Source organism: Carcharhinus amblyrhynchos, chromosome 20 (genome assembly GCF_965287045.1).
Source record: "Carcharhinus amblyrhynchos chromosome 20, sCarAmb.v2.hapA, whole genome shotgun sequence".
In the NCBI taxonomy this organism is placed as follows: Eukaryota; Metazoa; Chordata; class Chondrichthyes; order Carcharhiniformes; family Carcharhinidae; genus Carcharhinus; species Carcharhinus amblyrhynchos.
The window spans coordinates 4871526-4897278 of record NC_137343.1 but is presented as its reverse complement, the minus strand read 5'-3'; the positions used below and the strand labels follow the sequence as shown (position 1 = coordinate 4897278).

General features: G+C 46.8%; 1 protein-coding gene across 1 annotated transcript in view; it reads right to left on the bottom strand.

Moving 5' to 3' along the window:
• galnt9 (polypeptide N-acetylgalactosaminyltransferase 9) overlaps positions 1-25753 on the bottom strand; it is a 268692-nt gene that overhangs the window by 195564 nt on the left and 47375 nt on the right. The window contains exon 2 of the mRNA XM_080208641.1: positions 7320-7506. Within this exon, the coding sequence (XP_080064767.1) occupies positions 7320-7506 (187 nt within the window). The remainder of the gene's footprint in view (positions 1-7319; positions 7507-25753) is intronic.

Here is a 25753-nt window from a genome sequence, read left to right as displayed (position 1 = left end):
TCCATTTCTGGAGATTCCAAGATAAATCTGGAGAGATGGCAACCCAGCCCGTGGGTTGGACAGATTGGCCGTGCTAAATTGCCCCTTACTGTCGGGGAGGGATTGGGAGGATAAATATGTGGGTTTAAGGGAATTGGGACTGAGTGGGACTGTGGTCAGCATAGACTCAATGGGCTGAATGGCCTTCTTCTGCACTGTAGAGATTGGACAATACTGGGCTTGTTTTATTTGAAAACGGTCAATATTTATGGGAGATATGAACAGCAGAGGAACAAAAGACATGTGCCGGAATTTTACCGCCTTGCCCATTCGGAGCTCGCAAGATGATCTGGAGGAGGGAACCGAGTGTAGGGTGTCGAAATTTGCTGATGACACCAAGATTGGGGGAAAGGCAAATTGTGCGGAGGGTGTGGAGAGTCTGCAGAAGGATCTGGATAGGCTGGGCGAATGGGCCAGGAAATGGCAAATGGAATTTAATGTTGGCAAGTGTGAGGTGGTCCACTTTGGTAGGAAGAATGGTAGGAAGGACTATTACTTACGTGGCAAAAAACTGCAGCAGGCGACGGTGCAGAGGGACCTCGGGGTCCTTGTGCATGAGTCGCAAAAACCCAGCCTGCAGGTGCAGCAGGTAGTCAGGAAGGCGAATGGGATGCTGGCCTTCATAGCGAGGGGGATTGAATATAAAAGTAGGGAGGTCTTGCTGCAGCTGTATAGGGCATTGGTGAGGCCGCAGCTGGAGTACTGTGTGCAGTTTTGGGCGCCGCACCTGCGCAAGGATATTTTGGCCTTGGAGGGAGTGCAGAGGAGGTTTACTAGGCTGATACCGGAGTTGAGGGGGTTGAGCTATGAGGAGAGGCTGAATAAACTAGGCTTGTACTCGTTAGAGTTTAGAAGAATGAGGGGAGATCTCATTGAGACGTATAAGATGATGAATGGGATGGATAGGATAGAGGTGGAGAGACTCATCCCGCTCAAAAAAGACAGTAGGACTAGGGGGCACAGCCTCAAGATAAAGGGGGGGCGGTTTAGAACGGAGTTGAGGAGGAACTTCTTCACTCAAAGGGTGGTGAATCTCTGGAATTCTCTGCCCGTTGAAGTGGTGGAGGCTGCCTCGCTAAATATTTTTAAGAAGCGGGTTGATGGGTTTTTGATAAGAGAGGGGATTAAGGGTTATGGGGAGAGGGCGGGAAAGTGGAACTGAGCCACGACAGATCAGCCATGATCTTATTGAATGGCGGGGCAGGCTCGAAGGGCCAGATGGCCTACTCCTGCTCCTATTTCTTATGTTCTTATGTTCTTATGTTCTTAAGATCCCGTCCGAGGCCACTGGAGAAAGCCGGGGCAGGCGTCCGGTAAAATTCCAGCAATGAAATCCCATTGAATATGAACACAGAAACGTAGAAAATAGGAAAAGGAGGAGGCCATTCGAGCCTGCTCTGCCATTCATTATGATAATGGCTGATCATCCAACTCAATATCCTCATCCGCCCCCTTCCCTCTGATTCCACATAGATTTAAACTTTAAGTTTATTTCTCAGTCACAATTAAACTTACATTAACACTGCAATGAAGTTACTGTGAAATTCCCCTAGTTGCCACAGTCCAGCACCCTGTTCGGGCCAATGCACCTAACCAGTACGTCTTTCAGACTGCGGGAGTAAACCAGAGCACCCAGAGGAAACCCACGCAGACACGTGAAGAACATGCAAACTCCTCGCAGACCCAAATCAGGAATCGAACCGGGGGTCCCTGGTGTTGCGAAGCAGCAGTGCTAACCACAGAGCCACCCCTCACATGGTGAGACAGAGGGAGAGAGAAAGATGATGACGAGACAGAGAATGATTTCTGTGACCCACAACGTACTCAATTTCTGCTGGTTCTTTTCTCTTGGCGGTTACTCTGAAGCCTCTTCCAGAACATCTTCCAAAACCACAACCTCTACCACCTAGAAGGACAAGGGCAGCAGGTACATGGGAACAGCATCACCTGGAAGTTCCCCTCCATGTTATTCCCCCATGCTGCCTTGGAGATATATCATTGTAATTCCTGCTGCTGTCAAACAGGAAAAGGAAATGTGGTTTCTCCAGCCACCGATGTCACCACTCTGCAGCTGCCGCCTGCCATTATTAAAGAGCAGATCAGAAACTCCAAGCTATGTTATGGAATTAGCCTAGATCCCAATTTTTTTATGATTTTGGAATTAGAGTCATTGTGTCACAGAGGTTTACAGCATGGAAACAGGCCCTTCAGCCCAACTTGTCCATGCTACCCTTTTTTTTAAATCCCTAAGTTAATCCCAGTTGCTCACTTTTGGCCCATATCCCTCAATACCCATCTTACCCATGTAACTGTCTAAATGCTTTTTAAAAGATAAAATTGCACCTGCCTCTACTACTACCTCTGGCAGCTTGTTCCAGACACTCACCACCCTCTGTGTGAAAAAACTGCCCCTCTGGACACTTTTGTATCTCTCCCCTCGCACCTTAAACCTATACCCTCTAGTTTTAGGTTCCCCTACCTTTGGGAAATGATACTGACTATCTACCTTGTCTATGCCCCTCATTATTTTATAGACCTCTACAAGATCGCCCCTCAGTCTCCTACACTCCAGAGAAAAAAGTCCCAGTCTATCCAGCCTCTCCTTATAACTCAATCCATCAAGTCCCGGTAGCATCTTAGTAAATCTTTTCTGCACTCTTTCTAGTTTAATAATATCTTTTTGATTATAGGGTGAGCAAAACTACACACAGTATTCCAAGTGTGGCCTTACCACTGCCTTGTACAACTTCAACAAGACACCCCAACTCCTGTATTCAATATTCTGACCAATGCAACCAAGCATGCCAAATGCCTTCTTCACCACTCTGTCCACCTGTAACTTTACTTTCAAGGAGCTATGAACACATACCCCATGATCTCTTTTTTCTGCAACTCTCCCCAGCACCCTCTTTTAACTGAGTAAGTCCTGCCCTGGTTCAATCTACCAAAACGCAACACCTTGTATTTGTCCAAATTAAACTCCATTTGCCATTCGTCAGCCCACTGGCCCAATTGATCAAGATCCTGTTCCAATGTAAGCAGTATTCCCATAGACACAAATCCCTCTTCAGAATCAGCATAAAAAACAGATATGCTCACATGGGTGCTACATTTCCAACATTTATCACTTCTGGACAAATATAGAAGATGTCTTCTAATTCTTATGCAGAAATCTCCAGAGAACAATCCACACCCAAACACCCAGAATCTCAAAAAGACTTATTTTTACAGAACTCAATTTCGAAATCCAGAGGGAGAAAGAGAGGCACTGTTTTCTGACCATTTCAAACTGCATCTGCCTCGATTCTTCTGTGTAAATCTAGCTCCACCCAGTCACACGATTTGTTCCATGTCAAGCATCCTAATAAAGTCCTACTCTGCAAAACCCCAGGGGAAAACACTAAAATAACAGAACAGCATTAGCCCAGATTAAAACAAACACTTCAACAATTGGGAGCAATTATGCTGCTGCAGTAACAGCAGAGGCTGCCGATTACAGACCCAGTGGGACTAGTGTTAGATGCAACTAAAAAAATCCTGCACAGAAACGTGATGCAAAATACATTTCTTAAAGGCACAGTGCCATCACATAATCCACATCCCTAAACATCCCACTCTTGAATCTTTGCCACTCCTGCTTCCTTCCTCCAACCCCTTCCCGGCACCCCTCCATCTTTGTTTTTGCCATTCCCTCCTGCCCAAGTGTGAGGGAATGGTGAAGGAAGGAAGGAGGGAGACAGACAGTGTGGTAGAAGGACAACTGAGGTGGGAGGGAGTGTCGAAAGGAGTGAGGGAAGAGGGAGGGGGTGGTGAAGGATGAGGGAGGAGGTTGGGGCGAGGGAGCAGGGAAAGGAGTTGGAGGGAGCAAAGAGAGTGTTCTTTTCTGACCTTGTTAGATCTGTGCAATGTTCAATGCTGCCCGTGATATTGTCACAAGCAACGATATTACATTCACGTTGAACCCGCCCTCTGCAATCAGCAAACATGGTCGAACTATATCGCTGTTCTGTCAGTGCCGCTGGGTCAAAATCCTGGAGCTCCCTCCCTAACAGCAACTGGGTTGTACCTACACCTCCGGGACTGCAGTGATGTCAGAAGGCAGCTCACCTCCACCTTCTCAAGGGGCAAATAGGGATGGGCAACAACTGATGGCCCAGCCAGAGACACCCACATCCCGTGAATGAATAAAAGAGGAATCAGCTTTCTTGGCTGTTCCGTCTCATCAGGGTTTTAGTCACTTGATTCATTGCCGAGCAGAAACAGAATCAGTCAGGAATACAGCAAAACAAATTGCATTGGGGACAACACAGTCTCCTGCAATGTTATTCACATCACTGCTCTAATTATACTGCGCTTTCTTCATTAGAATTCTCTGGTTTCGCTCTGAATAGAAGCAATTCCACAGCGTGGCTGATAGATACGGTATCCTCATTTCCCTTTCTGCATCTGCATTAACTGGGCGACGCCTTCAATGGGTTATTGTACCCATTGTTCACTAAGATAATACAATCATTAAATCTTAGCAAAAAGTTTAGCTTATATGCAGGGCCTCTGATCTCATGCTGTTCCCCACAGAACAGTTGTTGACCACGTTTATTTATGCAACACCTCAACCACGTTTGGGGCGGCACCTTGGCACAGTGTGTTAGCACTGCTGCCTCACAGTGCCAGGGATCCGGGTTCGATTCCCAGCTTGGGTCAATGTCTGTGCGGAGTCCGCACGTTCTCCCCGTGTCTGCCTGGGTTTGCTCCGGTTTCATCCCACTGTCCAACGATGTGCGGGTTAGGCGGATTGGCCACGCTAAATTGCCCCATAGTGTCAGGGTAAATGCATTGGGCTCTGGGGATTGGGCCTGGGTAGGATTGTGGCAGGTGCAGACGCGATGGCCCTGATTTTACCGGCATTTTCTGTTGGCCTCGGGCACAATCTTACGAGTCTCGGGCAGGCGTGCCAGTAAAATTGCGTCCGATGGGCCAAATGGCCTCCTTCTGCACTGTAGGGATTCTATGATTCTTCTATAATGCAGCCCCCAGTGCTGGAATCTAAACCCCACTCGGTATCTCAGGAGCTTATTGAATGGATTGCCAAAACTGGGCCTCCCATTCGAAGATATTCCCATCGTGGAAGGAGCAATCAGGGAGCTTCCTTTCCGTAAATTGGCTGCCACATTCCCAACATGGCGAAAAATCCTCATTGGTTATGAAGCTGAGGTGGTGTAAGGCACAATATAAACCTAAGTTTCTTTCCTCGAATGACAGTCAGGGCAGGATTTTACAGCCTCACTTGACTCGAGACTGGAAATCCCGTCTGAGGTGAACAGACTTTGCCATTGTCCGCCCCTCTCACCCACTCCGACTCCCATGGTGTGCGGGGTGGCAGGATTCCAGCGTCAAATTCCTCACAAAAATTAATTCCTTAGCATAACAGTGAGAATTCTATGGTTCTTGCTTCTGTTTTTGAGTCAAATTATTTGAAAAAACTGTTGATCTTAACCATCACCTCAACAAGCTGGTATTCTAATGCCATTCTCCCTGTATTGTATTTGTTTACTGGTATCACAAGTAGGCTCACATTAACACGGCAATGAAGTTACTGTGATAATCCCTTGTTACTACACTCCGGCGCCTGTTTGGGTACACTGAGGGAGAATGTAGCATGGTCCAATGCACCTAACCAGCACATCTTTCAGACTGTGGAGGAAACCAAAGCATCCGGAAGAAACCCACGCAGACATGGGGAGAACGTGCATACTCCATACAGACAGTGAGCCAAGCTGGGAATTGAACCCGGGCCCCTGGCACTGTGAGGCAGCAGTGCTAACCACTGTACCACCATACTGCCTCTCTAACATGTAGAGGGATCTGGATGTACAGGTCCAGGGATCCCTGAATGTGGCAACACAGATGGATCAGGTGGGCCAAGAAGGATACAGATACTCGCCTTCATTGGCTGGGGCATTGAGTATAAAAGTTGGCAAGTTACGTTATCTGCCCAAAACTTTAGTTAGGCCACCTTGTGTGCAGTTTTGTCCACCACACTACCAGGAGAACATAGATGTTTTGGAGACAGTACAAAGAAGGTTCACTGAAGTGTTGACTGGTCTGAAGGATTTTGGGTATGAGGAAAGATGGGATGAACCCGGATTGTTTTCACTGGAAAGGCAGAGGCTTAGGGGCGACCTGATAGAAATCTACAAGATCCTGGGAGGTATAGACAGGGTGAGTAGTCAGAGGCTTCTTCCCAGGGTGGAAGGGTCAATACAAGAGGCACAGGTTTCGGGTGAGATGGGGATAGTTTAGGGGAGATATAAGGGGGAAGAGGGTGATGGGTGCCCAGAACGCGCTGCCAGTGGAGATCGCGGCAGCAGGCACATTAGCAACGTTCAAGGTGTATCTTGATAGACACACGAACAGGAGGTGAACTGAACAATAGGAGCCGCAGGATTAGTGGGCTGAAGGGCCTGTTCCTGTGCGGTATTGTTCTTTGCTTTGGAGAAGGGGGGTAAATGTTATTGAAGCCATTAGCATGACGCAGATTGGGAGCAACACCTAACTCAGTGTCCTCCCTCTCCCAGCAACACTTACATAAATTGAGGGATTTTTTGGCATTCCCAAAGTGGAGCTGCTCTGGAAATCCCAGGACAGTGCCCGCCTGAGGAGTATGAACTACTGGTTGGAGAATGCCTAAAGTAGGTACGTTTGCACTCTGCAGCTTGCATTCCCATAGCACCTATCACAACCTCACTTCATCCCAAAGTGCTTTACAGCCAATGAAATCCTTCTGAGGTATTGTCACTTCGGCATAATATGAGAGCCAATTTCTGCATAGCAAGATCCCACAATTGATTTTGAGAATCACTCATTGGGTGTGAATGACACCGGTTGGGCAGCACTCGGTGTCCATCCTGAATTGCCTTGAGGAGGCGCCGGTGAGCCGCCTTCTTGAAGTCCATGTGGTGTTGTAGGTACATCCGCGGTGCTGTTAGGGAGGAAATTCCAGGATTTTGAGCCAGCCACAGTGAAGGAACGGCGATATATTTACAAATTAGGATGGTGAGTGACTTGGAAGGGAATTGGCAGATGGTGGTATTCAGCGAGAAACTAGAGTGACCATCACCCTTGCCAGCCTGTTCATTGCAATCTTGCACTGTCAAAGCGTTGATAGACACTTCCAACCATCCTGTAAATGCCTGCGATATGCCCAATAGTACTTTCTCACAAACATTCCATCCCCCCCCCCACCCACAAAAATGCCCCAAGCAATGAATGTAACTGATTACTTTTGTGGTCTGTAGTCAGGTATTGAGCGATCGAGTGATATCCTGTCGCTGAGCTGAGCGTTGTAGCCAAAGTCTTCATACTTGGTCTCAGTCTCAAACTCCCGACTGTCGTCCCTCACGGTGGCAGCGATCCCTCCTTGGCCCAGCCCCCCAGGCCCTTCCATCAATCCGATTGGTTTAGCGAGCCCTAAACAAGGCACGAAACACAGGTCAGGCCGTACGCAAAACAGAACGTTCCAGAAACCGCGCAAAGGACCTGTCAGAGAAAGACTGGTCGGAGACGAGGGTTACAGCGAGTTGGGCGGGGCTTTTGCCCAGAAATGAAATGGAGCAAAGAACATTACTGTACGGGAACAGGCCCTTCGGCCCTCCCAGCTAGCACCAACCATGCTGCCCTTCTGAACTAAAATCCCCTACCCTTCCGGGGACCTTATCCCTCTATTCCCATCCTATTCACGTATTTGTCCAGCTCCCCCTTATACATAGAAATGCACTTGTATGAGTGAGAGATATACACAAGAGGAAGGCAGATGTTAATGACTGAGGCTGTTCTCTTCAAGGCTAAAATGTAAAATAAAATTTATTTATTGGTCACAAGTAGGCTGACACCCACATTGCAATGAAGTTACTGTGAAAATCCCCCAGTCACCACACTCCGGTGTCTGCCTGGGTACACCGAGGGCGAATTTAACATGGCCAATCCACTTAACCAGCATATCTTTGGAGGGTGGGAGGAAACCAGAGCTCCCAGAGGAAACCCACGCAGACACGGGGAGAATGTGCAGGCTCCACACAGACCGTGACCCAAGCTGGGAATCGAACCCAGGTCCCTGGCACTGAGGCAGCAGTGCTAAGCGCTGTGTTACCGCGCCACCCGAACAAATGCAGGATCAAATGTAATAAGTGACGCTGCATCTGATAACATAAGAACATAAGAACATAAGAAATAGGAGCAGGAGTAGGCCATCTGGCCCTTCGAGCCTGCCCCGCCATTCAATAAGATCATGGCTGATCTGTCGTGGCTCAGTTCCACTTTCCCGCCCTCTCCCCATAACCCTTAATCCCCTCTCTTATCAAAAACCCATCAACCCGCTTCTTGAAAATATTTAGCGAGGCAGCCTCCACCACTTCAACGGGCAGAGAATTCCAGAGATTCACCACCCTTTGAGTGAAGAAGTTCCTCCTCAACTCCGTTCTAAACCGCCCCCCCTTTATCTTGAGGCTGTGCCCCCTAGTCCTACTGTCTTTTTTGAGCGGGAAGAGTCTCTCCACCTCTATCCTATCCATCCCATTCATCATCTTATACGTCTCAATGAGATCTCCCCTCATTCTTCTAAACTCTAACGAGTACAAGCCTAGTTTATTCAGCCTCTCCTCATAGCTCAACCCCCTCAACTCCGGTATCAGCCTAGTAAACCTCCTCTGCACTCCCTCCAAGGCCAAAATATCCTTGCGCAGGTGCAGCGCCCAAAACTGCACACAGTACTCCAGCTGCGGCCTCACCAATGCCCTATACAGCTGCAGCAAGACCTCCCTACTTTTATATTCAATCCCCCTCGCTATGAAGGCCAGCATCCCATTCGCCTTCCTGACCACCTGCTGCACCTGCAGGCTGGGTTTTTGCGACTCATGCACAAGGACCCCGAGGTCCCTCTGCACCATCGCCTGCTGCAGTTTTTCGCCACGTAAGTAATAGTCCTTCCTACCATTCTTCCTACCAAAGTGGACCACCTCACACTTGCCAACATTAAATTCCATTTGCCATTTCCTGGCCCATTCGCCCAGCCTATCCAGATCCTTCTGCAGACTCTCCACACCCTCCGCACAATTTGCCTTTCCCCCAATCTTGGTGTCATCAGCAAATTTCGACACCCTACACTCGGTTCCCTCCTCCAGATCATCTATATAAATGGTAAATAGCTGAGGCCCCAGCACCGACCCCTGGGGCACCCCACTAGTCACCAACCGCCAATCCGAATAGCACCCATTGACCCCCACTCTCTGCCTCCTATTTGACAACCAATCCTCTATCCACGCTAACACCCTACCCCCAACTCCATGTCCTCTGACCTTCTGCAGTAACCTCTTGTGAGGTACCTTATCAAACGCCTTCTGAAAATCCAGAGGATTCTGAAAATTCTGAAAATAACGAGGCCAAGAGAGGGCCAAAGCAGATCAGCATTCATATTTCTGACTGAAATAAGTGTCTGCAAAACATTTGAAACATCAGCAAACTGTGGCAACTGAAACCTCGGACAATCAGTGACTAAACTGTCTTTCCCCATTCCTATTTCTCCACCCTCAGCAGTGGTTTAATGCATCTTAACTCAATGGGGTGTCATGTTGTAGCACTAGTCTGGAAACTGGAGCCACACTGAACACAAGAAATGATGAGTGAAAGACTGCACTTTTCCCAGGAATCCAGGATTGTGTTCGGTGCAGACTCGATGGGCCGAAGGGCCTCTTTCTGCTCTGTAGGGTTCTATGATCTATGGATGTGCAGATTCACACAGGGAACCGGTTGCAGAATAAGATGGAGGTCCAAAGACACAACGTGAATGGCTGTGCAGGGGCACAGAGACCTCGGGGGTGGGGGAGGAGAGGGTGGAGGGAGGGGGAGATGGGGTGGGGATGTATCTACACAAATTATTGAAGGAGATTGAGAAAGTGGTTACAAAGGTACACGGAATTCCTGGTTTCATACATCGAGGCACAGGGCTGGTTTCTCACAGGGTCGGAAAGACTCCACAGACCTCCCCATCAAGTCTGCTCCACCGTTCAACAAGACCGTGACTGCTCTCGTATGATAATCATCAACTCCACTTTCCCACCTTATCCCCATAGTCCTCGATTATCTTACTGATTAAAAATCTGCCTGTCTCAGCTTTGAACATATTTAACGACCCCAGCCTCTCCAGCCCTCTGCGGTAAAGAGTTCCACAGATTCACTCCCCTCTGAGAGAAGAAATTCCTCCTCATCTCTGAGTTAAATGGGTGACGTCTTACTCTGAGAAAATGCCCTCTGATCCTGGACTCTCCCACAAGGGGAAACAATCCTGTCAAACCCCCTGAGAATCCGATATATCTCAGTAAGGTTGCATCTCATTCTTCTAAATTCCAATGAGTGTAGGCCCAACCTATTCAATCTCTCCTCATAAGAAAATCCCTCCATACCTGGGGTCAACCTTCTCTGGACTGCCTCGAATGCTGATATATCTTTCTTTAGCTAAAGGGTCCAAAGTGTACACAGTATTCCAGCTGTGGGCTGACTAGGGCCCTGTATATTTTTAGCAAGTCACCCCTATTTTTATATTCCATTCCTTTTGAAATAAAGTCAGCATTCCATTTGCCTTCCCTAGCATGCTAGCATTTTGTGATTTATGTACGAGGACCCCCAAATTCCTCCGTGCTGCAGCTTTCTGCAGTCTGTCTCCATTTAAATAATATTCAGCTCCTTTATTCTTCCTATCAAAGTGAATGACTTCATATTTTCCCACATTACGTTCCTTCTGCCAGGTTTTTGCCCACTCGCTCCACATGTCTATACCCTCTGCAGACTCCTGTGTCATTCTCACTATTTGCTTTCCTGCCTATTTTTGTGATGTCCACAAACTTATCTACAGCACATTCGCTTCTCTCGTCCAAATCATTAATATATAGATGTCAGGGATAAGTTTTTCACTCAGAGTGTGGTGAGTGAGTGGAATCGGCTGCCATCGGTGGTGGTGGAGGCAAATTCGATTGGGTCTTTTAAGAGACTTCTGGATGAGTACATAGGACTTAATAGGATTGAGGGTTACAGGTAAACCTAGTAGGTAGAGATAAGATCGGCGCAACTTGTGGGCCGAAGGTCCTGTTTGTGCTGTAGTTTTTCTATGATTCTAAATAATTGTGGCCCCAGCACTGATTCCTATGGCAGTCGACAGAGATTAGTCTGCAGTAGGTCAGAAGGAAAGCTTGGTGTTTGAGGGGGGGGGGGCGGCTGCAATAATTCTTACCCCACCTGAGAAATGTCACCCTCCCTGTACATTGACTACACTACAGCTTGTGCTGCCATTGGGTGGTATGGTGGCACCGTGGTCAGCGCTGCTCCCTCACGGCACCAAGGATCCGGGTTCTATCCGGCCTTGGGTGACCGTCTGTGTGGAATTTGCAAATTTTCCCTGTATCTTCCGGGTGTTCCTGCTTCCTCCCACACTCCAAAGGTGTGTGTGTGTGTTAGGATGGATCGGCCTTGCTAAATTGCCCCTTAAGTGTCAGGGGGACTAGCTGAGGTAAATACATGGGGTTATGGGGACAGGGCCTGGGTCGGATTGTGGTCAGTACAGACTTGATGGGCCAAGTGGCCTCCTTCTGTACTGTTTGGTTCTATGGCACTCATCGTCTGTACAGCATGTTGGTGTTTCCTGACAGTGTGAAGGGATATTATTGAAATGCAGGTTTGCTCTACCTCTATTCTGATGGGAGCAGACCCACTGCGTATCTTTAGCATTCCCTCTCTATATCTGATCTGCGAGCTCTCGCTACTTTCCTTTTCATCTCTGCAGCTTTCTCCACTATGGTTCCTTACCATTGAAGCAGCCCGTGTAGGTTTTAAGCGATAGTCCTTTGTAATCGCTTCCCTCTTACGCACTGGGGTTATGTTGTGTTATTAACCTTTCTTTGATCATTTTAAATGCTCTGCATATAAAATGGCAGCTGCGTGCGGTTTTGTCACAGGCAAGTTACTATCGTACTTGGAATCATTTCCCTTTGATGGTTGTCAGGCAGCTCAGAGCAGGAACTCACTTCACAAGAAGGTTACTCTGTGAGGAGAAGTAGTTTTAAACCCTCCTTCCTTTCACCAGCCTGTCACAGCGCGACAGTGTGTATTGTCCACAAGCTGCAACTCACCAAGGTCCCTTCAACAGCACCTTCCAAACCCTGGACCTCTGCCAGCCAGAAGGACAAAGGCAATAGATTCATGGAAACATCACCGCCTGGAGGCTCCCCTCCAAGTGTCACACACCATCTTGAATTGGAAGTATATCGCCGTTCCTTCACTATCACTGCGTCAAAATTCTGGAACTCCCTTCCTAACAGCACTATGGGTGTACCTACACTGCATGGAATGACATAGCTCAAGAAGGCAGTGCACAACCGCCCTGTCAAGGGCAATTAGGGATGGAAAATAAATACTGGCCTAGCCAACAATGCCCACATCCCATGAATGAAAAAAAAAATGCACTTGGGAGGTCCTTGGTTCAATCCAACCTCCATCTAAGTTGTGTATGCTGAGGCAAGTAGGCATATCCAATGGAGGGATAATGCATTCACCACATCAGACAGGGAGAATCATTACCTATCTGCTCTGTTTACCTCTTGTCAATTACTATGTCTGTTATGGTTCAGGTCAAAAACTTCAAAGTATTTTATGAAGTCCACCTGGATCATAAGTTTTGCAATTTGAATTCGGCTCGGGTAAGCATGTTTCACTTCAGGTATGATTCAAATGACCCATCAGGGAGCTTTTATCAAGCATACTTAATACTTAAGAGTACAGTTAACATGAATAGAAAGTAAATTAGCAGTAACTTTTACTAATTACAAACAAGAAAAAAGAACAACCATGATATAAACCTGAACAACTAAATACCGTTCCAAACAAACAAATTCTATAAAAAAAAGTCCTTGCCACAAGTTTAGCACAGAAAATACAAATGCTCCTGCGATATTTATTTTCCATCCCTAATTGCTCTTGACAAGGTGATGGTGAGCTGCCTTCTTCAGCTACGGCATTCCATGTAGCAAAGGTATACCTACAGTGCTGTTCGGAAAGGAGTTCCAGAATTTTGACACAGTCACAGCAAAGGAACAATATATTTCCAATTCAAAGTTTTTAAAGTTTTAAAGTTTAAAGTTTATTTATTAGCATCACAAGTAAGCTTAGGTTAGCACTGTAATGAAGTTACTATGAAAATCCCCTAGTCGTTACACTCTGGCACGTGTGTGGGTACACTGAGGGAGAATTTAGCATGGCCAATGCACCCAACCTGCATTCGGAGGAAATCAGAGAACCCAAAGGAAACCCACGCAGACACATGGGACAAAATGCAGGACTCTGCACAGACTGTGACCCAAGACAGGATTTAAAACCAGATCCCTGGCACCAGGTGGTCAGGAAGGCTAATGGGATGCTGGCCTTCATAGCGAGGGGGATTGAATATAAAAGTAGGGAGGTCTTGCTGCGGCTGTATAGGGCATTGGTGAGGCCGCAGCTGGAGTACTGTGTGCAGTTTTGGGCGCCGCACTTACGCAAGGATATTTTGGCCTTGGAGGGAGTGCAGAGGAGGTTTACTAGGCTGATGCCGGAGTTGAGGGGGTTGAGCTATGAGGAGAGGCTGAATAAACTAGGCTTGTACTCGTTAGAGTTTAGAAGAATGAGGGGAGATCTCATTGAGACATATAAGATGATGAATGGGATGGATAAGATAGAGGTGGAGAGGCTCTTCCCGCTCAGAAAGGACAGTAGGACTAGGGGGCACAGCCTCAAGATAAAGGGGGGGCGGTTTAGAACGGAGTTGAGGAGGAACTTCTTCACTCAAAGGGTGGTGAATCTCTGGAATTCTCTGCCCGTTGAAGTGGTGGAGGCTACCTCGCTCAATATTTTTAAGACGCGGGTTGATGGGTTTTTGATAAGCGAGGGGATTAAGGGTTATGGGGAGAGGGCGGCAATGTGGAACTGAGCCATGACAGATCAGCCATGATCTTATTGACGGGGCAGGCTCGAAGGGCTAGATGGCCTACTCCTGCTCCTATTTCTTATGTTCTTATGTGAGGCAACAGAGCTAACCACTGTGCACTGTGCTGCCCCAGGTAATGTGTGAGTTCAAAGGGAACCTTCAGGTGGTGGTGTTTCCATTAAACTATTGCCTTTGTTCTTCTAATTGGCAGATTTTGTGGAGAAGATGCTGTTGAAGGAACCTTGGTGAGTAACAGCTAATAGATGGTACACTGCTGGAACGTAGTCCTTTGGTTGCAGCTCTCTTGTTACACACACAGACAAGCTTGAAGTCAGAATAGCTCGCCAAAAAACACCAGGGAGAGAAAGAGAGAGGCTCTAGTTACCGGCTGGCAAACCACAAACAGCAGAATTTTCACCCCAGGAAGTCAAGAAGCCTTGCTTCCAGCTGGCCAACAGAATTTCCAATACCAGGGGGAGAGAGAGAAAGAGAAAAACATTGCTTTCAGTCTGGTGTCCAAACACTTTCTAAACTAAGACTGCATCCAGCCACCCAAACTAAAATTGAAACCTTGAATCCACTATGAAAAAAGTCTGTCTGAAACACAAGACCTGCTACCCACTCGTGAATTCCAAGATGGATATAGATCAGCTAGATAGTATCTTTTCCCAAAGGTAGGGGAGTCTAAAACTAGAGGGTACAGGTTTAAGGTGAGAGGGGAGAGATACAAAAGTGTCCAGAGGGGCAATGTTTACACATAGAGGGTGGTGAGTGTCTAGAACAAGCTGCCAGAGGTAGTGGTAGAGGTGAGTATAATTTTGTCTTTTAAAAAGTGAGTATAATTTTGTCTTTTGGACTATGAAGAGAGACTAAATAGACTGGGTCTGTACTCATTGGAGTTTAGAAGGCTGAGGGGGGATCTTATTGAGACGTATAAGGTAATGAAAGGGATGGATAGGGTAGAGGTAGAGAGATTCTTCCCGCTTAGAAAGGATAGCAGGACTAGAGGGCACAGCCTCAAAATAAGGGGGGGGTGCGGTTTAGATCGGAGTTGAGGAGGAACTTCTTCACTCAAAGGGTGGTGGGTCTCTGGGATTCTCTTCCCGTTGAAGTGGTGGAGGCTACCTCGCTGAATATATTTAAGTCACGGGTAGATAGGTTTCTGATAGACAGAGGAATTAAGGGTTATGGGGAGAAAGCGGGAAAGTGGAACTGATCCACTTCAGATCAGCCATGATCTTATTGAATGGCGGGGCAGGCTTGAAGGGCTAGATGGCCTACTCCTAAGAACACAAGAACATAAGAAATAGGAGCAGGAGTAGGCCATCTAGCCCTTCGAGCCTGCCCCACCATTCAATAAGATCATGGCTGATCTGTCATGGCTCAGTTCCACATTCCCGCCCTCTCCCCATAACCCTTAATCCCCTCTCTTATCAAAAACCCATCAACCCGCGTCTTAAAAATATCTAGCGAGGCAGCCTCCACCACTTCAACGGGCAGAGAATTCCAGAGATTCACCACCCTTTGAGCGAAGAAGTTCCTCCTCAACTCCGTTCTAAACCGCCCCCCCTTTATCTTGAGGCTGTGCCCCCTAGTCCTACTGTCCTTTCTGAGCGGGAAGAGTCTATCCACCTCTATCCTATCCATCCCATTCATCATCTTATACGTCTCAATGAGATCTCCCCTCATTCTTCTAAACTCTAACGAGTACAAGCCTAGTTTATTCAGCCTCTCCTCATAGCTCAACCCCCTCAACTCCGGTATCAGCCTAGTAAACCTCCTCTGCACTCCCTTCAAGGCCAAAATATCCTTGCGTAAGTACGGCGCCCAAAACTGCACACAGTACTCCAGCTGCGGCCTCACCAATGCCCTATACAGCTTCAGCAAGACCTCCCTACTTTTATATTCAATCCCCCTCGCTATGAAGGCCAGCATCCCATTCGCCTTCCTGACCACCTGCTGCAACTGCAAGCTGGGTTTTTGCGACTCATGCACAAGGACCCCGAGGTCCCTCTGCACCGTCGCCTGCTGCAGTTTTTCACCACGTAAGTAATAACCCTTCCTACCATTATTCCTGCCAAAGTGGACCACCTCGCACTTGCCAACATTAAATTCCATTTGCCATTTCCTGGCCCATTCGCCCAGCCTATCTAGATCCTTCTGTAGACTCTTCACACCCTCCACACAATTTGCCGTTCCACCAATCTTGGTGTCATCAGCAAATTTCGACACCCTACACTCGGTTCCCTCCTCCAGATCATCTATATAAATGGTAAATAGCTGAGGCCCCAGCACCGACCCCTGGGGCACTCCACTAGTCACCATCTGCCAATCCGAATAGCACCCGTTGACCCCCACTCTCTGCCTCCTATTTGACAACCAATCTTCTATCCACGCTAACACCCTACCCCCAACTCCATGTCCCCTGACCTTCTGCAATAACCTCTTGTGAGGTACCTTGTCAAATGCCTTCTGAAAATCAAGAAAGACCACATCCACCGACTCTCCTCTATCCACCGCCCTAGACACATACTCATAGAACTCCAGTAGATTTGTCAGACACGACTTCCCTTTAACGAAACCGTGCTGTGTCTGCTCTATCAAGCAATTCCTCTCAAGATGCCTCGCTATTTCCTCCTTGATGACGGATTCTAACATTTTACCTACCACAGACGTTAAACTAACCGGCCTATAATTCCCTGCCTTTTGCCTGCCACCCTTCTTAAACAACATTAGTCGTTTTCCAATCTTCCGGCACTTCCCCGGAATCCAGCGACGTCTGGAAAATAACCACCAAGGCATCCATTATCACCTCCGCCATTTCTTTCAGAACCCTCGGATGCATTCCATCCGGTCCTGGCGACTTGTCCACAATCAGCCCCTCCAGTCTGTCGAGCACCGCCTCTCTAGTAACAGTAATGTCATCGAGACCCTCCAGTCCTACCACCTTTCCATCTCTAACACCCGGCAAATTATTCACGTCCTCCTCCGTGAAGACCGAAACAAAAAAGTTATTCAAGACCTCAGCCATATCCCCATCCCCTACCACTAGGTCCCCCCTCTCATCCTCTAAGGGACCAACGTTCACCCTAGCCAGCCCCTTCCTTCTTAAAAAGCATTTAGACAGTCACATGGGTACGATGGGTGTAGAGGGATATGGGCCAAATGCAGACAATCGGGACTAGCTTAATGGTTAAAAAAGGGTGGCGTGGACAAGTTGGGCCAAAGGGCCTGTTTCCATGCTGGAAACCTCTATGACTCTATGATGTTAACTCTGTTCTCTCTCCGCAGGTGCTGTCAGACCCACTGAGATTTTCCAGCATTTTCTGATTTTGTTTCAGATTCCGGCGTCTGCAGTATTTTGCTTTAAGACGCTTCAGGACATCCTGAAGTTGCTATACAAATGCAATAATTCCTCCCTTGCTATGCTTCGAGTGGATGGGATGCCACTCTGCTGCTGATTTTATTGTTGGGTTGGTGAATTCTAGAAGAATTAGCCAATGAAAGTATCAGTTTGGCAGATTTAAAAGACATGCACCAGAAGCAGAGTTAGAATTAATGTGTCTGCGGAGAAAGCAATTAGAGGTATTAGCAGCAATGGTTACAGTTAATCTCATATTAATTATTTATTTATTTAACAAAGAGTTATTTTATTAAACACATTTTAAAGGGAAATTCCTCTCTGAAGTTAATTTAATTCCTGTTGTATCTTGTCGCTGATAATCACCGCTAGACCCCATGGCTTTATAACCCAAATCTCAGATAGACTGGCAGAAGAATTGAGGTCAGAAAGCAGGTTCAGACAGAGGGTGGGATGAGCTTCCATTCAAGGCTGTGAGTAAAGTAAAAATCTGGGGCAGATTAAGAAGCCATAAGATTGAGTGGGAGGGGGGTTATTTTTCCATGTCAAAACATGAAAAACGAGAACCAGAGGGCACAATCTCAGGCTAAAAGGACGATCCTTTAAAACAAAGATGAGGAGGAATTTCTTCAGCCAGAGAGTGGGGAATCTGTGGAACTCTTTACTGCAGAAGGCTGTGGAGGACAGGTCATTGAGTGTCTTTAAGACAGAGATAGATAGGTTCTTGATTAATAAGAGGATCAGGGGTTATAGGGAAAAGATAGAAGAATGGGAATGAGAAAAATATCAGCCATGATTGAATGGCAGAGTGGACTCAATGGGCTGAATTCTGTTCCTACGTCTTATGGTCTTATGTAAGCAAAGAATAGATGGGCTGTATGGCCTCCCTTGGCCATCAAGATCTTTTATGATATCTTGTTCTACCAGTCTCAAAATGATAACTAAGAGCAGCATGGCGATGCAGACAATCATTTGATGAAGGCTTCAGGAAGATGGCCAACCAGAGTTTGCATCACCTGGACGGGTAGTTGCCACTTGCCCATGAACCAAGTGGTCACCCTATCATAGAAAGGATATTATTAAACTAGAAGGAGTACAAAAAAGATTTACTAGGATGCTACCAGGACTTGATGTTTTGAGTTATAAGGGGAGGCTGGATAGACTGGGACTTTTTTCTCCGGAGTGTAGGAGGCTGAGGGATGATCTTATAGAGGTCTATAAAACAATGAAGGGCGTAGATAAGATAGATAGTCAATACCTTTTCCCAAAAGTAGGGGAGTCTAAAACTAGAGGGCATAGGTTTAAGGTGAGAGGGGAGAGATACAAAAGTGTCCAGAGGGGCAGTTTTTTCACACAGAGGGTGGTGAGTGTCTGGAACAAGCTGCCAGAGGCAGTAGTAGAGGCGGGTACAATGTTGTCTTTTAAAAAGCATTTAGACAGTTACATGGGTAAGATGGGTATCAAGGGATATGGACCAAACACAGGCAATTGGGACTAGCTTAGTGGTTAAAAAAAGGATGGCATGGACAAGTTGGGCTGAAGGGCCTGTTTCCATGCTGTAAACCTCTATGATTCTATGTCTCTATGACTCTACCTGTTCTTCAATCCCAACAGCTTTGTGTGGACACAGGCAACTCATATGTTACATCATGTTGGGCCATTTATCAAAAGAGCTAATCTTCTTTCTAATTACTCCTTCAAAAATTTAATTCTGTTGTCTGTTCTGATTTATCTCTGAAATTAAATTTGTTTACATGCATCCTTGTTTCTTCAACACCGAATGCCAGCTTCTTTTCTCCCTTGCTCATTCCTTTGCATTGCTCAAGTTCCCTTGTGCATTGAAGTTTGCTGAAGAGATGCGTTGTATAATTTAACTAAGCGCTATGAAGAGGCACATCACACTTCTGCCACCTTCATAGAATCCCCACAGTGCAGAAGGAGACCATTCTGTCCATCGAGTCTGCACTGACCACAATCCATCCAGGACCTATCCCCCGAACTCCACTTATTTACCCTAGTTGTCCCTTTGACATTAAGGGAGAATTTAGCATGGCCAATCCACCTAACCAGCACATCTTTGGACTGTGGGAGGAAACCAGGGCATCCAAAGGAAACCCACGCAGACATGGGGAAAATGTGTTAATGCCACATAAGAACATAAGAAATAGGAGCAGGAGTAGGCCATCCAGCCCTTTGAGCCTGCCCCGCCATTCAATAAGATCATGGCTGATCTGTCGCTGCTCAGTTCCACTTTCCCGCCCTCTCCCCATAACCCTTAATCCCCTCGCTTATCAAAAACCCATCAACCCGCGTCTTAAAAATATTTAGCGAGGCAGCCTCCACCACTTCAACGGGCAGAGAATTCCAGAGATTCACCACCCTTTGAGTGAAGAAGTTCCTCCTCAACTCCGTTCTAAACCGCCCCCCTTTTATCTTGAGGCTGTGCCCCCTAGTCCTACTGTCTTTTTTGAGCGGGAAGAGTCTTTCCACCTCTATCCTATCCATCCCATTCATCATCTTATACGTCTCAATGAGATGGTGACCCAAGCCGGGAATCGAACCCTGGGTCCTCGGCGCTGTGAGATAGCTGTGCTAACCACTGGGCCACCATGCCACTTTTCAAGGCAGCACCTTCCAGATCATGCCAACTCTCTGCATAAAACAAATTTCTCACATCCCCTCGGTTTCTTTCGTCAATCACCTCAAATCCGTGTTGTCTGGTTCTGGGGTCTCCTGTGGCTGGAAACACTTTATTTGTCTCACGATACCATATTGACAAATGACCACATTCAACAAATCATCAGAATGATTTTGCAGTTCAAAGCACCAAGTCACTGAATAATATCTACAGAGTGGACACTAGCCCTGGGAAATTAGGCCGTAAATTGTCCAGTGGGAAATCAAGCCATCTTAGATTAAAGGTGATGGCCTAGTGGGATTATCACTAGACTATTAATCCAGAAACTCAGTTAATGCTCTGGGACCCGGGTTCAAATCCCACCACGGCAAGTGATAGAATTTGAACAGAATAAAAAAAATCTGGAATTAAGAATCTACTGTTGACCATGAAACCATAGTCAATTGTTGGAAAAACCCACCTGATTCACTAATGTCCTTTAGAGAAGGAAATCTGCCATCCTTGTCCGGTCTGGCCTACATGTGACTCCAGAGTCACAGCAATGCGGTTGACTCTCAACTGCCCTCGGGCAACTAGGAATGGGCAATAAATCCTGGCCCAGCCAGCGATGCCCATGTCCCACTAACAAAAAACTACTCAAAAGAGGAGAATTTATAATGTTCTGTTTGAGGGATACTTCATAACCTTTTGAAAGAAAATGCCTTGAAGTTTTGAAAGTGTGTCTAAGTGGTTGAAATTCTCATGCGTGTCTGAGAGAATCAATGTCAGCAGTTAGCAGCCTATCAGCTTAACTGAAAGTATTCATTAAGAATACCCTGTTTAGTAATCCCTCATTAGTAATTAACACACTGGAGTATTTATAGTTGACGGGCAGTAGATGATGAGGATGCAGAACCAATGCAGGAACATCCATCATTCCAATGATTGAATTGGATCATCACATGTAGCTCGTCTCTTTCAGGTTACTGGTGGTTATCTAGACACAGGTTCTGATGGAACTGACCTGTCATTATCATCGACATCCAGGCAACAACTTGCATGGATACTGTTTATTCCAAAGTGTTTCACAGGAACACAATCAAGCAAAACCATGACTGTGATTTGATTTGATTTGATTTATTATTGTCGCATGCAGCAAAAAGTACTGTTTCTTGCACGCACAAAGCATACTGTTCATAGAGAAGGAAGGGAGAGGGTGCAGAACGTAGTGTTACAGTCATAGCTAGAGAAAGATCAACTTAATGTGAGGTAGGTCCATTCAAAAGTCTGATGGCAGCAGGGAAGAAGCTGTTTTTTTAGCCAGTTGGTATGTGATTCAGACTTTCGTATCTTTTTCCCGACAGGAGGAAGTTGAAGAGAGAGTGTTTGGGGTGTGTAGGGTCCTTAATTATGTTGGCTGCTTTTCTGAGGCAGTGGGAAGTATAGATAAGAACATTAGAACATAAGAACATAAGAAATAGGAGCAGGAGTAGGCCATCTGGCCCTTCGAGCCTGCCCCGCCATTCAATAAGATCATGGCTGATCTGTCGTGGCTCAGTTCCACATTCCCGCCCTCTCCCCATAACCCTTAATCCCCTCTCTTATCAAAAACCCATCAACCCGCTTCTTAAAAATATTTAGCGAGGCAGCCTCCACCACTTCAACGGGCAGAGAATTCCAGAGATTCACCACCCTTTGAGTGAAGAAGTTCCTCCTCAACTCCGTTCTGAACTGCCCCCCCTTTATCTTGAGGCTGTGCCCCCTAGTCCTACTGTCTTTTTTGAGCGGGAAGAGTCTTTCCACCTCTATCCTATCCATCCCATTCATCATCTTATACGTCTCAATGAGATCTCCCCTCATTCTTCTAAACTCTAACGAGTACAAGCCTAGTTTATTCAGCCTCTCCTCATAGCTCAACCCCCTCAACTCCGGTATCAGCCTAGTAAACCTCCTCTGCACTCCCTCCAAGGCCAAAATATCCTTGCGCAGGTGCGGCGCCCAAAACTGCACACAGTACTCCAGCTGCGGCCTCACCAATGCCCTATACAGCTGCAGCAAGACCTCCCTACTTTTATATTCAATCCCCCTCGCTATGAAGGCCAGCATCCCATTCGCCTTCCTGACCACCTGCTGCACCTGCAGGCTGGGTTTTTGCGACTCATGCACAAGGACCCCGAGGTCCCTCTGCACCGTCGCCTGCTGCAGTTTTTCGCCACGTAAGTAATAGTCCTTCCTACCATTCTTCCTACCAAAGTGGACCACCTCACACTTGCCAACATTAAATTCCATTTGCCATTTCCTGGCCCATTCACCCAGCCTATCTAGATCCTTCTGCAGACTCTCCGCACCCTCCGCACAATTTAGATTCAATAGATTCAATGGATGGGAGGCTGGTTTGTGTGATGGATTGGGCTACATTCACGGCCTTTTGTGGTTTCTTGCAGTCCTGGGCAGAGCAGGAGCCCATACCAAGCTGTGATACAACCCGAAAGAATGCTTTCTATGGGCACCTTTAGAAATTGGTGAGAGTTGTAGCTGACATGTCAAATTTCGATCAAAGCTCTTGATAATTGGAACAGCTCTATTTAACTCCCCCTTTACCTTGTCTACTCCAGAAAAACAACCGCAGCTTCTCTAACCTCCAAACAGAGCTGTTTGAATTTTAAGTTCATTTATTACTGTCACAAGTGGGCTTACATTAACACTGCAATGGAGTTACGATGAAAATCCCCGAGTCAGCACACTCCACCGCCTGTTTGGGTACACTGAGGGAGAATTTAGCACGGCCAATGCACCTAACCAGCACGTCTTTCGGACTGTGGGGGAAAACCAGAGCACCTGGAGGAAACCCACGCAGACATGGGGAGAATGTGCAGATTTCGTACAGACAGTGACCAAGCCAGGAATCAAACCTGGGTCCAGAATTGAACCTGGGTACCCGGTGCTATGAGGCAGCAGTGCTAACCACTATGCCACCGTGTTGTCCCTCACACCCAGGGTGAAAGCTCATCAACAATCTTCAGGGAAAATTGTCTTCCTGTCAGTTTGATTTGTCACAACTGTTAGCTGCGGTTGTGTTCATTGCAGTCCCTTTCAACTACCTGTAAGAAATTATTTCTCTGTCACACTGGCAGTCACGGTGCGGGTATGAGATAATAATGGTGTTTGCCCCCTCCAGTTCATTCCCCCAAAACTGGGCTTTTACCCAAGACTGAGAGTCAGTTAAGATGATGTCAGACTCCACGGGAGGTTAAATTACAGCTTTATATTTGTGACTCTGTGTGATTTTATATAATTATAGGTGCTCTCTGTGAGGTAGCAGTTGGAAAAGCTTCACCCATTACACATATAGTGGCACCGCTGAGGGAGTGCGGCTGTTAGAGGAAGTAATGCTTTGCACAATCTGTTCAAGTGTTACCTATCCATTGTTGTTTTGCAAGGTTATATATACACTGGGTGGTACAATTATTGGTGTTCATTCAGAGAGTCCAGGTTGCTATAGTAACATGCATCTTCACATGTATCGTAGATTGCCTAAAACACAGGAGGAGGCCATTCAGCCCACCAAGTCTGCACCGACCAGAATCCCACCCAGGCCCTATTCCCGTAAACCCACACATTTACCCTGCTAGCCCCCGACACTAAGGTCAATTCAGCATGGCCAACCAACATAACCTGCATATCTTTGGAGTGTGGGAGAAAACCGGAGCACCTGGAGGAGACCCACGCAGACACGGGGAGAACATGCAAATTCCGCACAGTTACTCAAGGCCGGAATTGAAGCCGGGTCCCTGGTGCTGTGAGGCAGCAGTGCTAACCACTGTGCTGCCCATATGTTGTAGTCTGGGGCTAAGGACAGCCTTGCTACAACGTTCTATCACATGGCTGATCAGGAATCTTGACCACTCTTCACATAAGAACATAAGAAATAGGTGCAGGAGTAGGCCATCTAGCCCCTCGAGCCTGCCCCGCCATTCAATAAGATCATGGCTGATCTGAAGTGGGTTCAGTTCCTCTTACCTGCCTGCTCCCCATAACCCTTAATTCCCTTATTGGTTAAAAATCTATCTGCGACTTAAACACATTTAACGAGATAGCCTCCACTGCTTCATTGGGCAGACAATTCCAAAGATTCACTACCCCCTGGGAGAAGTTCCTCCTCAACTCTGTTCCAAATTGACTCCCCCGTATTTTGAGGCAATGTTCCCTAGTTCTTGTTTCCATTGTAAGTGGAAATAACCTCACTGCTTCTACCCTGTCTAACCCCTTCATTATCTTATATGTCTCTATAAGATCTCTCCTCAACCTTCTAAACTCCAATGGGTACAGGCCCAGTCTACTCAATCTCTCCTCATAAGCTAACCCCCTCATCTCCAGAATCAACCTGGTGATCCTTCTCGGTACCCCCTCCAAAGCCAATATATCCTTTCGCAAATAAAGGGACCAAAATTGTACACAGTACTCTAGGTGCGGTCTCACCAGCCATTGGTGCGTGCTGGAAGGGTTTACAGATTGATACTCAACCTTGTGACAGGCTTGGATAGAGTGGATAGTCAGAGTCTTTTTCCCAGGGTTGAAGGGTCAGTTACTCGGGGGCATAGGTTGAGAGTGAGAGGGGGACAGTTTAAAAGAGATGTACGTGGCAAGTTTTTCTCACAGAGGGTGGAGAATGCCTGGAGCATGCTGCCAGAGGAAGTGGTGGAAAAAAATTCTATAACAATATTCAAGAGGCATGTGGATAGATACATGAATTGGCAGGGAATAGAGGGATATGGATCATGTAGAGGCAAGAAAATAGTAAATTAGAAAGGCATCTGTGTCAGCACAGACTCGGTGGGCTGAAGGGCCTGTTCCTGTGCAGTACTGTTGTTTGTTCTTGTTCTTTCTGAATCTACCCTGTCTAATCCTGTCAGAACTTGATAAGAGGTAGTTTTATAATATGTGGTCCTCTCATGTACCTGATCAAGATGTTCGGTCATGGAAAGGTTTGGGTTGTATATATAGATCATGTTTTACTTCCACAGGTTTACAAACAAGAAGCAAGTTGGAAAGATTCAAATGATGCGCTGAACTGGCTTGCTGGGATGTGTGTAGAACGTCACTCGTTGCTCCAACACCTGAAGCCAGTTCAGATCTGAGAAGAAGTGGAAAATTAGGTTGGAAAAAAAGGAAACCTCGATCTGCATTGGAGAAAACGTCTCCTCAGACTCAGGCCCAGCTGGGTCAAGATCTGGTCCAAGTTCCGAAACTTACAGGATACTGCGAGGCCTGGATAGAGTGGACAGAGAGATAGAGTGGACTAGCAAGGAAAACTAGAACCAGAGGGCACAACTTCAGGCTAAAGGGACGATCCTTTAAAACAGAGGAGGGATTTCTTCAGCCAGAAAGTGGTGAATCTGTGGAACTCTTTGCCACTGAAGGCTGTGGAGGCCGGGTCATTGAGTGTCTTTACAACAGAAATAGATAGATTCTTGATTAATAAGGGGATCAAGAGTTATGGGGAAAAGGCAGGAGAATGGGGATCAGAAAAATGATGTGGAGATGCTGGCGTTGGACTGGGGTAAACACAGTAAGAAGTCTGACAACAGCAGGTTAAAGTCCAACTGATTTATTTGATAGTAAACTCACAAGCTTTCAGGGTTTGCCCTTCATTAGGTGAATGGAGAGTTCTGGCCTCAGACAGAGCATATAACAGCACAGACAGTTTACAGATTACTATAATAGCAGGTTAGGT